The sequence below is a fragment of the Homarus americanus genome, unplaced genomic scaffold (genome assembly GCF_018991925.1).
Source record: "Homarus americanus isolate GMGI-L3 unplaced genomic scaffold, GMGI_Hamer_2.0 scaffold4024, whole genome shotgun sequence".
Classification (NCBI taxonomy): Eukaryota; Metazoa; Arthropoda; class Malacostraca; order Decapoda; family Nephropidae; genus Homarus; species Homarus americanus.
In genome coordinates this window covers 24,404-37,458 of record NW_024722660.1, presented here as the reverse complement: position 1 = coordinate 37,458, position 13,055 = coordinate 24,404, and the positions used below count along the sequence as shown (strand labels likewise).

Genomic DNA, 13,055 nt, shown 5'->3' with positions numbered 1-13,055 from the left:
AGTATGCGCTTTGGATTTCGATTACATGTTGCTATCTTCCTCTGCTCACCCAGACTCGCCAACACTGATCCAGGCTCCCATACTGACCCACGCTCCCCCACTAACCCACACTGACCCATACTGGCACATACTGACTTACTCTGACCCGTAATCACCCTGCTTGTTACCTATCACACGCTCTCACCTACTCCTGAGACACACACACACACACACACACACACACACACATACACACACACACACTCATTAGCGTTGACAAGTGTGGAGAGGTGTGTGTGTGTGTGTGTCACCCGACTCCTACCTCACCCTCCCTCCTCCCTCACCCCTTCTCTCCCTCAACCCCTTCTTCCCCCAGCCCCTTCTCCCCTCACCCCCTTCTCCCCTCACTTTCCCCTCCTCCCTTTTCCCCTCACCTCATCCCCTCACCTTACCTCATCCCCTCCTCATCCCCCCTTCCCTCATCCCCGTCATCCCCCCTTCTCATCCCCCTTACACTCATCCCCTTACACTCAACTTTCAACGGGGGATGGGGGAGGTGATGCCCCCTTCCCCTCAACGTCTGGTACAGACCACTTCAGGTGTCTCGGGGGGGGAGAGGGAGGAGTAGAGGAGGAAGGGGTTGTCCTCCCTTAACTAAACGCTGTCATAAAGAAGGGAGAGGAGGAAGGGGTGGGTAGGAGGAGGGGTGGTAGGGGAGTGGGGGTGTTAGGAGTGGAGTTGTGGGAGGAGTGGGCCTAGTGGGAGGAGTGGGTTGGTGGGAGGGGGTGGGAGATGGAGGGAGGTTGTGGTGGGAGGGAGAGAGTGGGAGGGAGGTTGAGTGATAGGGTGGGTTGGTGTGGGAGGGGGAGGGGGTGGAAGTGAAATTGGCATCGTCAACAAGCAAAAACAACAACACTTCAGCAGGAAGGTAATGACAATGACGCAACAACAGGAAGATGACGCAACAACAGGATGACGCATCAGCAAGGAAGGAGTGACGCATCAACAGGAAGGGTGACGCATCAACAGGAAGAAGTGACGAAGCAACGGGAAGAGGAGTGAAGCAACAACGGGAAGGAATGACGCAACAACAGGAAGGAGGATGACGCAGCAACAACAAGGTGACGCAGCAACAGCAAGGAGTGACGCAGCAACAGCAAGTGACGCAACAACAGCAAGGGTGACGCAGCAACAGGAAGGAGTGACGCAGCAACAGGAAGGAGTGACGCAGGAAGGAACGACGCAATAATAAAAACAAAATTTGATACTCATTAAGAGGAGAAAGAAAGCAAAGGAAGAGAAAATGGAAGAGAAGTAAGAGAAGAAGGAGGAGGAAAGATGAGGAGACATAAGAAAAGGAGGAAGAAAAAAAGTAAGAGGAGGGGAAAGAAGGAAGAGGAGGAGGAGGAGGAGGAGGAGGACCACACCATCCCCTGATCTCAATGTCAAGCTTGATTGGCTGTCCCCGTCGCGCCCCCGTCCCATCACCCGTCCCTTCACCGTCCCATCACCCCATCCTGCACCCCTCAGCCATGCTGTACCCCCGTTCCTCCTTGGTCCCATCACCTGTCCCATCACCCCGTCCTGCACCTTCCAGTCGTCCCATCATCCGTCCCGTCAACCGTCCCCACACCCCGTCCCATCACCTGTCCCCTCACCCTTACCCATCAGTCAGTCAGTTAGTCATCTTTAAGTATTTTTAAGGCTCAGTTATACCTCAAGTGCGCCTCTAAATAACATAAAAGGCGCAGATTCTACCTCAAGTGCGCCTCTAATAATATTCCTGTTTGGTTCAATTGGTTGTGGTTCACGTATATACAATATGTTAGAGGCGGCGCCACAAAAAGAGGCGACGTTGTGGAAGCTAAACATTTTGTTGTGATTATGGCGTTGTGGGGCATTCATATCTTGCCTCCTGCTGACACTTACCTACTATTCCCTGCTGACACTTACCTACTACTGCTGCTGCTGACACTTATCTACTGCTGCTTCCTGCTGACACTTACCTACTACTGCTTCCTGCTGACACTTACCTACTACTGCTTCCTGCTGACACTTCCCTCCTACTGCTTCCTGCTGACACTTACCTACTACTGCTTCCTGCTGACCTTACCTACTACTGCTTCCTGCTGACACTTACCTACTACTGCTTCCTGCTGACCTTTCTACTGCTGCTTCTGCTGACACTTACCTACTACTGCTGCTGCTGACCCTTATCTACTGCTGCTTCCTGCTGACCTTACCTACTACTGCTTCCTGCTGACCTTACCTACTACTGCTTCCTGCTGACACTTACCTACTACTGCTTCCTGCTGACACTTACCTACTACTGCTTCCTGCTGACACTTACCTACTACTGCTTCCTGCTGACACTTACCTACTACTGCTTCCTGCTGACACTTATCTACTGCTGCTTCCTGCTGCCTTACCTACTACTGCTTCCTGCTGACACGCCTCTACTTCACTGCTGACACTTATCTACTGCTGCTTCCTGCTGACACTTACCTACTACTGCTTCCTGCTGACACTTACCTACTACTGCTTCCTGCTGACACTTACCTACTACTGCTCCTGCTGACACTTACCTACTACTGCTTTGCTGACACTCACCTACTGCGTCTGCGTCAGCTACGTTCTACAGTAGCACTGCCTCCCCTCCTCCTCCCTAGTGCATTTGTGGGTCATGGGCAGCCCCAGGTGGTGGGTGAGGCAGGAGGTGGGAGTGATAGGCAGCCCTCAGGTGGAGGTGGGTCATGGCTTAGCCCAGATGAGTGGGTCTAAGCAGCCCCAGAGTGAGGTGGGTCATGAAGCAGCCCCCAGGTGGAGGTGGGTCATGAAGCAGCCCCAGGTAGTGGGTCATGAGCAGCCCTCAGAGTGGGTCATGAGGCAGCCCCAGGTGGAGGTGGGTCATGAGGCAGCCCAGGTGGGAGAGTGGGTCATGAGGCAGCCCCAGGTGGAGGTGGGTCATGAGGCAGCCCCTCCTTCCCTGTCTCTTTGTCTTGTTGATAATCATCATCTCTCCTTCCTCCATTGTCCTAAGTCGTGGCAACGTCTTGGGGAGGTCCTCTGGCCTCTTGGTCGTCTGGGTGAGGTCCTCTGGCCTCTTGCTCGTCTAGGGTAGGTCCTCTGGCCTCTTGGTCGTCTAGGGGAGGGTCCTCTGGCCTCTTGGTCGTCTAGGGGAGTCCTCTGGCCTCTTTCTCGTCTAGGGGAGGTCCTCTGGCCTCTTGCTCGTCTGGGTGAGGTCCTCTGGCCTCTTGCTCGTCTAGGGGAGGTCCTCTGGCCTCTTGGTCGTCTAGGGTGGGTCCTCTGGCCTCTTGGTCGTCTGGGGGGGTCCTCTGGCCTCTTGCTCGTCTAGGGAGGTCCTCTGGCCTCTTGGTCGTCTAGGTGAGTGTCCTCTGGCCTCTTGCTCGTCTTAGGGGAGGTCCTCTGGCCTCTTGCTCGTCTAGGTGAGGTCCTCTGGCCTCTTGCTCGTCTAGGGGAGGTCCTCTGGCCTCTTGCTCTTCTGGGGAGAGTCCTCTGGCCTCTTGGTCGTCTAGGTGGGTCCTCTGGCCTCTTAGTTCGTCTAGGGGTAGGTCCTCTGGCCTCTTGCTCGTCTACGAGGAGGTCCTCTGGCCTCTTGCTCGTCTAGGTAGGAGTCCTCTGGCCTCTTGCTCGTCTAGGTGAGTCCTCTGGCCTCTTGCTCGTCTAGGGGTAGGTCCTCTGGCCTCTTAGTCGTCTAGAGGAGGTCCTCTGGCCTGTTGGTCGTCTGGGGAGGTCCTCTGGCCTCTTAGCCCGTCCTGAGGTTCTCTGGCCTCTTAGTCTCCTGGGGGAGGTCCTCTGGCCTCTTGGTCGTCTGGGGAGGTCCTCTGGCCTCTTGGTCGTCTAGGTGAGGTCCTCTGGCCTCTTGGTCGTCTGGGGATCCTCTGGCCTCTTGGTCGTCTAGGGGAGTCCTCTGGCCTCTTGGTCGTCTAGGAGGTCCTCTGGCCTCTTGCTCGTCTAGGTAGGTCCTCTGGCCTCTTAGTCGTCTAGAGGGGTCCTCTGGCCTCTTGGTCGTCTGGTGGGTCCTCTGGCCTCTTGCTTCGTCTAGGGATGGGTCCTCTTGGCCTCTTGGTCGTCTAGGGGGTCCTCTTGCCTCTTGCTCGTCTGGGTGAGGTCCTCTGGCCTCTTGCTCGTCTGGTAGTCCTCCTGGCCTCTTGCTCGTCTAGGGGTAGGTCCTCTGGCCTCTTGGTCGTCAGAAGGAGGTCCTCTGGCCTGTTGGTCGTCTAGGGAGGTCCTCTGGCCTCTTGGCCGTCCTGAGGTCCTCTGGCCTCTTAGTCGCCTGGGGAGGTCCTCTGGCCTCTTGGTCGTCTAGGGGAGGTCCTCTGGCCTCTTGGTCGTCTAGGGGAGGTTCTCTGGGCCTGTTGGTCGTCTCAGGGGTCCTCTGGCCTCTTGGCCGTCCTGAGGTCCTCTGGCCTTTTGGTCGCCTGGGGACGTCTTCTGGGACTTGATTGCTGGTTTTTCTGACGTCATAAGCATTAATGAAAATGACGTCATGTCTGGTACCTCAGCAGGAAATCATAACTGGTCTGTGTGACGTCGTAGTGTTTGACTGTGACGTCATCACTGTTTTTAAGAATAATATAACTATTTTCTCTCTCTCTCTCTCTCTCTCTCTCTCTCTCTCTCTCTCTCTCTCTCTCTCTCTCTTTGTTATGCTTCCCCTCTTCTTCTTCCTCCTCTCTATATTCTTCTTTCACGTCCTCCTCCTCCTCCTCCTCCTCCTCGTGCTGGGCACTCTCCCCCCCGTCACTGGCTGGGCGTCCCCTCACCGCTGCCTCTCTCTCCCCTTTGTACTGCCGTCACCACGTCTCAATCTCCCCTCCTTTCCCCTTGGTCTACCCGCACCTCCACACACACATCCCTCTCTCTCCACCTCCTCTCTCCACCACCTCCTCCTCCCTCTCCTCCTCCCTCCTCCTCCTCCCCACCTCTTCCTCCACCACCACCTCCTCCCACCACCTCCTACTCCACCTCCTCCTCCATCACCTCCTCCTCCATCACCTCTTCCTTCACCACCTCCTCCCACCACCTCCCTACTCCACCACCTCCTCCAACCACCTCCTCCTCCACCCACCTCTTCCTCCACCACCTCCTCCCTCCCTCACCTCTTCCTCCCCACCCCTCTTCCTCCCACCACCTCTTCCTCCACCACCTCCTCCTCCCACCTCTTCCCTCCCACCTCCTCCTCCTCCCCCACCTCCTCCTCCATCACCTCTTCCTCCAACCACCACCTCCTCCACCACCACCTCCCTCCCCTACCTCCTCCTCCTCCATCCACCTCCTCCTCCATCACCTCTTCCTTCCCACCACCTCCTCCCCCCACCCCTCCTCTCCCACCACCTCCCTCCCCACCTCCCTACTCCCACCACCTCCTCCTACACCTCCTCCCTCCACCACCTCTTCCCTCCCTACCACCTCCTCCCTCCACCTCTTCCTCCCACCTCCTCCTCCTCCCTCCCTACCTCCTCCTCCCATCACCTCCTCCTCCATCCTCTTCCTCCCACCACCTCTTCCACCCACCACCTCCCACTCCACCACCTCCTCCTTCATCACCTCCTCCTCCATCACCTCTTCCTTCACCACCTCCTCCACCACCTCCCTACTCCACCACCTCCTCCACCACCTCCTACTCCACCACCTCCTCTCCACCACCTCCTCCACCACCTCCTCCCACCACCAAGTCTCCCTACCTCCTCCTCCATCACCTCTTCTCCACCACCTCTTCCTCCACCATCTCACCCACACCTCCCTACTCCACCACCTCCCTCCCTCCTCCTCCTCCACCACCCAAGTCCTCCCTACCAGTGGTGATGGACACACCACACACACACACACACACACACACACACACACACACACACACACACACACAGATGGCGTGTAGGTGTTAAACCATAAGTGTGTGCAAAGCCAGCCTGGAGTACCTGAGTGCCACCCTTACAGCAGTGCCACCCACCTGACACACTCTAGTGCCACCCACCTGACACACTCTGGTGCCACCCACCTGACACACTCTAGTGCCACCCCACTGTGACACACTCTGGTGCAACCCACCTTGACACACTCAAGTGCCACCCACTGTGACACACTCTGGTGCAACCCACCTGACACACTCTAGTGCCACCCACCTGACACACTCTGGTGCCACCCACCTGACACACTCTAGTGCACCACCTGACACACTCTAGTGCCACCCACCTGACACACTCTAGTGCCACCCACCTGACACACTCTGGTGCCACTCACCTGACACACCTCTAGTGCCACCCACCTGACACACTCTGAGTGCCACCCACCTGACACACTCTGGTGCCACCCACTCTGACACACACTAGTGCCACCCACCTGACACACTCTGGTGCCACCCTTACAGTGCCACCCACGGCCACACACTCTAGTGCCACCCCTGACACACTCTAGTGCCACCCACCTGACACACTAGTGCCACCCACCTGACACACTCTAGTGCCACCCACCTGACACACTCTAGTGCCACCCACTGACACACTTTGGTGCCGTCATAGTGGGTGGATCACACATCATGGGAGTGGATCACCAGGGGGGCCATCTCGTGACACCCACCTAACCTCTCTCTCTCTCTCTCTCTCTCTCTCTCTCTCTCTCTCTCTCTCTCTCTCCCTGCACTGTTCACCGCCTCAAGTTAAGGAATACTCTCACGTCTCCATATTGTTGAGCAGTACAGGAGGGAGGAGTCTTTATGTTGTACCTGTGCCTCTTGTTGTACCTGAGGCAAGACCCTGGACAGCTCTACCTGGCTCACCCATTATCGCTGGTGGTGGTCACGGGCGTCTACCCACCCTCCTCCTCCTGTCGCACATGGGGGCACCTGTCGCAGACCTTCACTTAACTTTACTACTTTAGCACTTCTTTAAGCTTACCCGTGGCACCCCTGACCCCTCACCTCGGAACTGACACTCCCTGACCCTTATCTGCTATTAACACACCCTCCTGACCCTCATCTCGCCACTGACACCCTCCTGACCCTCGCCACTGACACCCTCCTGACCCTCACCTCGCCCCTGGCACCAAGTGCTGTCAGCTCCTAATACTGTTCCTGTGTTGGTCAGTGAGGCAGAACGAGGGACCCGGGAGGTGTGCGTCATGGAGCCGGTCACCAGGCGTTCTTGTCCTCCTTGACTACCTCACCCTCCAGGACCTCCACCTACCTCCCCCTCCAGGACCTCCACCTACCTCACCCTCCAGGACCTCCACCTACCTCACCCTCCAGGACCTCCACCTACCTCACCCTCCAGGACCTCCACCTACCTCCCCTCCAAAGAGCAGTGTCAGGGGTCAATCAGGGTTCATGTTAGGGGTCCATCAGGGTTCATGTTAGGGGTCACATCAGGGTTCATGTCAAGGGGTCACATCAGGGTTCATGTTGGGGGTCACATCAGGGTTCATGTTAGGGGGTCACATCAGGGGTTCATGCCAAGGTCAATCAGGGTTCATGTTAGGGGTCACATCGGGTTCATGTCAAGGGTTCAGTGCCTAAAAATGAACCCTTTTCCGGGGGCTCAAAGTGACATTTTAATTCATAATTCAAACAGGCGAGATTACTTAGTCCTGACATTGCCGAACTCTTATACTCCCCGAGGAGAAGTGAGAGGCGAGGCAGAGAGGCCAACATTACTAACTCTCCACTACCGAGAGCCAGAAGAGAGAGAATAGCATTACCTAACTCTCACTACCGGGAGAGTGAGAGTGAGCCAGAGAGCCAACATTACTAACTCCACACTACCAGAGAGGTGAGAGAGAAGCCAGAGAGCCAACATTACCTAACTCTCACACTACCCAGAGAGGAGTGAAACCAGAGGCCAACATTACCTAACTCTCACACTACTGACCTGTGAATTATAAGTAAATCAGAATTCAATGAAATCGACACAAGGACTTGCTTTGTTAAGACGGCAGCAGTCCTCCCCCTCCTCCTCCTCTTGCTCCTCCTTCCTCCTCCTCCTCTTCCTCTTCCTTCTTCGTTTTCCTCTTAGTCCTCCTCTTCTTTCTCCCTTCTCCTCCTCCTCTTCCTTTCTTCTCTTCCTCCCTCCCTCACCCTTCTACCCTCCTCCTCCTCAGAAAACCACTAGGTTTTTCTCTCTCCCTCCCTTCCTCCCTTTCTCCCTTTTCTCCTCCCTCCTTCCTCCTTTCTCCCTCCTCCTTCCCTACCTCCCTACAGATTTCACTTAACCCTCAGATTTAGTACAGATTTCTTCATCGTTTCACCTAGATGCGTCTCAATTTTATCCAGATTTACCCAGAGATGTGACAGATTACCTTTCGGTTTACCTGATTTGACTTCGGTTTTTAGAGTTAAACAATTTACAGGATTATTGTCAGATTTCTTCCTTCAACCACTGAGCATCTCTATTTGTCTGTTGGTAATGCAATGTGTGTGTGTGTGTGTGTGTGTGTGTGTGTGCGTGGGTGTGTGTGTGTGTGTGTGTGTGGGTGTGGATGTGGGTGTGTATGTGTGTGTGCGTGAGGAACCTTTCTCAACCATCGTGTGTGTGTGTGTGTGTGTGTGTGTGTGTGTGTGTGTGTGTGTGTGTGTGTGTGTGTGTGTGTGTGTGTGTGTGTGTGTGTGTGTGTGTGTGTGTGTGTGTGTGTGTGTGTAATTCATGTGCACCAGGAATGTCTTGTGTGCGTGTGAGAAATATATGTTGAATATGTATGTGCACACAGCTCTTGTGTTTGAATATGCGTGTGTGTGTGTGTGTGTGTGTGTATGTGTGTGTGTGTATGTGTATGTGTGTGTGTGTGTGTGTGTGTGTGTGTGTGTGTGTGTGTGTGTAATTCATGTTCCAGGAATGTCTTGTGTGCGTGTGAGAAATATATGTGTGAATATGTATGTGCACACGAAGCTCTTGTGTGTGTTCTTGTGTTTGAATATGCGTGTGTGTGTGTGTGCGTGTGTGTGTGTGTGTGTGTGCGCAGGGCAGGTGTGCGTGAGGGGGCCTCTTACCTGGTGATCGCGTGAGGTGAGGCTTAACAGTTTAATCACCGCTTAAGAATGTAAACCGTTATATAAGCGTCTTCCTCGTCCTGTGTTACTGATTAGCCTCACGGTAACTCACGGTCATCACGGTAACTCTGGGTCCATCACGGTAACTCACGGGTCCATCACGAGAACTCATGGGTCCATCACGGTAACTCAGGTCCATCACGGGAACTCATGGGTCCATCACGGTAACTCAGGGTCCATCACGGGAACTCTGGGTCCATCACGGTAACTCACGGGTCCATCACGGGAACTCATGGGTCCATCACAACTCACGGGTCCATCACGGAACTCATGGGTCCATCACGGTAATCCAGGTCCATCGTTGTACGGGTCCCACGGTAACTCATGGGTCCATCACGAAACTCATGGGTCCATCACAGTAACTACGGGTTCATCACAGTATCTGGGTCCCTCACGGTCTACAGGTCCATCACGGTAACTCACGTCTCACGGGTCCATCACGGTAACTCACGGTATCTCTGGGTCCATCACGGTAACTCACGATATCTCACGGGTCCATCACTAACTCACGGTATCTCAGGTCCATCACGGTAACTCACGGTATCTCACGGGTCCATCACGGTAACTCACGGTATCTCACGGGTCCATCACGGCTCACGGTATCTGGGTCCATCACGGTAACTCACGGTATCTCACGGGTCCATCACGTAACTCACGGTATCTCACGGGTCCATCACAGTAACTCACGGGTACATCACGGTAACTCGGTATCTCAGGATCCATCATGGTAACTCACGGGTCCATCACGGTATCTGGGTCCTCACGGGTCCTCACTGGTCCTCAGGTAACTCACAGGTCCCTCAGGTAACTCACAGTTCCTCATGGTAACTCACTGCTCCTCAGGTGGCAGTGTGTGTTAGTGAAACTGGGTAGTCTAGACTGTCATTTTCACCTTGAGATTCGGTTAGGTTAGGTTATTAGGTTGGGTTAGGTTGGGTTGGGTTAGGGGTTAGGTTGGGTTAGGTTAGGTTAGGTTAGGTTGGGTTGGGTTAGGTTTGGTTAGGTTAGGTTGGGTTGGGTCAGGTTAGGTTGGGGTTGGGTTGGGTTAGGTTGGGTTAGGATTAGGTTAGGATTGGTTAGGTTGGGCAGGAGTAGCACAAGAGGGTTATAGCCAACATTAGACGTGCAGTAGTCAACGTGTGTCAGGACTTGGTTATATTTGGCTCATATTAAGATAAGCTTATCGCGGCGCGTCACTCTGGCCTGTGGTCTGTATAACCTAACAACCCACGTCTTAACCTAACCTAACCTGACTAACCTAACCGCTTGTCTACTAACCTAACCTGACCTAACTAACCCACTTGTCTTAACCTAACCTAACCTGACCTAACCTGACACTTGTCTTAACCTAACCTAACCTAGCTAACCTAACCCCAATGTCAACCACTTTTCTTAACCTAACCTAACCTAACTAAACCCTGTATTTAACCTTTACCTAACCTGACCTAACCTAACCCACTTGTCTAAACCCTTTACCTAACCTGACCTCTTCTTGCTTAACCTATTTCTTAACCTAACCTAACCTAACCCCTAACCCTTCCTAACCTTGACCTAACCTAACCCTTGTCTTAACCTTTACCTAACCTGACCTAACCTAACCCACTTGTGTTAACCTAACCTAACCCTAACCTGTCTAAACCCCTTCCTCCTGACCTAACCCTGACTTGTAACCTAACCTAGCCTAATACCTAACCTAACCTACTTGTCTTAACTAACCCTAACCTAACCTAACCTAACCCCACTTGTCTTAACTTACACCTAACCTGACCCTATCTTCTTGTGTCTTAACCTTTACCTAACCTGTTCTAACCTAACCCATCTTAAACTAACTTCCTAACCCTAACCTAACCCAACACTTGTCTTAACCTAACCTAACCTAACCTCCTAACCCACTTGTCTTAACCTAACCTACCTACCTAACCTAACCCCTTGTCTTAACCTAACCCCTAACCTAACCTAACCTAACCTAACCCTAACTTCTTCTTCTTCTTCTAACCACCCTCCTGCTCGATGGTATAATGTGCTGTTATTTTCTTCAGTTGTTGGATGTGATTTGTGAGTGTGTTAGTGTATACACACACACACACACACACACACACACACACACACACACACACACACACACACACACACACACTCACACACACACACACACACACACACACACACTTGCACGCTACTACACAACACTGAGTATAGATATGCAATAAATCTTTGTGTTTTGTCTCAGCTTTTTGGCTACACGTTTGTTGTGGCCCAACAGTGAGACAACATATGTGGTTCAGGTGTGTTTCAGGTGTTTGTCACAGGTGTACTCGAGTCTGACAGGGTGGGTGAGCTCTGGCAGGTGTGGTGAAACTCCGATAGGTGTGGTGAAAGGTCTGGCAGATGTTATAAGGTCTGGCAGGTGTGATGGGGTTCCGACAGGTGTGGTAGGGTTCTGACAGGTGTGGTGGTTTGCAATTCTGTTGTATGTTCTACCTATATGACATATCTGTGTATTCAATTTCTTGTATACTAACCTGTGTCTTATGTGATGGCATATGTGTGTGTGTGTGGTGTGTGGGGTGTCTGGTATGTACACACACACACACACACACACACACACACACACACACACACACACACACAGACTCAATGCATACCATTATAGGAGCAACAGTGGTTGTTATGGGCAACACTTTGATGTGACATAATTATAGACCTTTGATTGAGTGTTACCTCACCTATAACTCTGATATTGGATAATCAATGGGTATAATTCTGGTAGGGTGGTGGTAGGGTGGTGGTAGGGGTCTGGTACGGTGGGTGTGGTGGTACGGTGGGTTAATTGTAGGGGAGTCTGGTAGGGTGGTGGTGGTGGTACGGTGGGTGGTGGTAGGTGGTGGTAGGAGTCTGGTACAGTGGGTGGTGTGTACAGTGGGTGGTGTGGTAGGGGTCTGGTAGGGTGGTGGTGGGGGTCTGGTAGGGGTGGTGGTGGTACAGTGGGTGGTGGTAGGGTCTGGTAGGGATCTGGTAGGGTGGTGGTGGTACGGTTGGGTGGTGGTGGGGTGGTGGTAGGGTGGTGGTGGTGCGGTGGGTGGTGGTGGTACAGTGGGTGGTGGTAGGGTCTCAGTAGGGGTGGTGGTGGTACGGTGGGTGGTGTGGTAGAGGTGGTGGTAGTGTGGTGGTGGGGGTCTGGTAGGGTGGTGTGGTGGTACGGTGGGTGGTGGTAGAGTGGTTGTAGGGTAGTGGTGGGGTCTGGTAGGGTGGTGGTGTGGGTGGTGGGTGGTGGTGGTACAGTGGTGGTGGTAGGGTGGTGGTAGGGTTGTGGTGGGGTCTGTTGGAGTTGTGGTGGTGTGAGGTGAGTGGTAGGGTCTGGTACGGTGGGTGTGGTGGTACGGTGGGTGGTGGTGAGAGGTTGGTGGTGGGGTGGTGGTGGTGAAGGTGACGGTGGTCGTGGTGGAATGGTGGTGGGTGGTCGTGGTAGGGGTGGTAGGTTGGTGTTAGTATTGGTGACGGTGGTCGTGGTGGAGGTGATAAGATTGGTGGTGAGTTGGTGACGAGTGGTCGTGGGGAGAGGTGATAAGGGTGGTGGTGGGGTGGTGACGGTGGTCGTGGTAGGGCAGGGTTGGTGGTAGTTGGTGAAGTGGTCGTGTGGTAGGAGGTAGAATTGGTGGTAGGGTGGTGACAGTGGTCGTGGTAGGGGGTGGTGGTAGGGTGGATGGTGGCAATGGTGAGTGTCGTGTTGGAGACAGCACATGAGAACAACAGTATAAGAGGAAGAACTTAAGATCTGTTCATTATCTTGCGAGAACAACAGGAGTATGTGGTGCATGGGGTGACGGTCGTGGGTGTGAATTAACAGTAGGAGTGTGAGAAGAAGCAACAGCTCATACACCCTGTCCTCCCCCCTTATAATACCACCTCACCCTATCAACCTCTCCTCCCCCCTCCCCCTCTCTCTCTCCCCTCCCCTCCCCTCTCCCCCTCCCCTGACACATGCCAACAATCACGGTCATAATATAAAGCGCCC

The 13,055-nt window shown here is 53.7% G+C and overlaps 1 protein-coding gene across 1 annotated transcript; it reads right to left on the bottom strand.

The window, feature by feature from the left end:
• Positions 1-3,745: 3,745 nt before the first annotated feature.
• Positions 3,746-9,339, bottom strand: LOC121863019 (basic salivary proline-rich protein 3-like). Its single transcript, XM_042361475.1, has 3 exons — positions 9,293-9,339; positions 4,210-4,457; positions 3,746-4,101 (listed from the first exon to the last, which is right to left on the bottom strand). Exons 1-3 carry the CDS (start codon positions 9,337-9,339, stop codon positions 3,746-3,748), a joined length of 651 nt encoding a protein of 216 aa, XP_042217409.1.
• Positions 9,340-13,055: the final 3,716 nt, after the last annotated feature.

Bases quoted from the DNA above. Each gene is read 5' to 3' on its own strand.
- LOC121863019 (XM_042361475.1), bottom strand. From the start codon at position 9,339: ATGGACCTGGATTACCGTGATGGACCCATGAGTTCCGTGATGGACCC. The intron at 4,458-9,292 runs GTGAGTTGTGAT...TTATGACGTCAG, and splicing joins ATGAGTTCCGTGATGGACCC to AAAAACCAGCAATCAAGTCC. The intron at 4,102-4,209 runs GCCAGAGGACCT...GACCTCACCCAG, and splicing joins CCTCCCTAGACGACCAACAG to ACGAGCAAGAGGCAAGAGGA.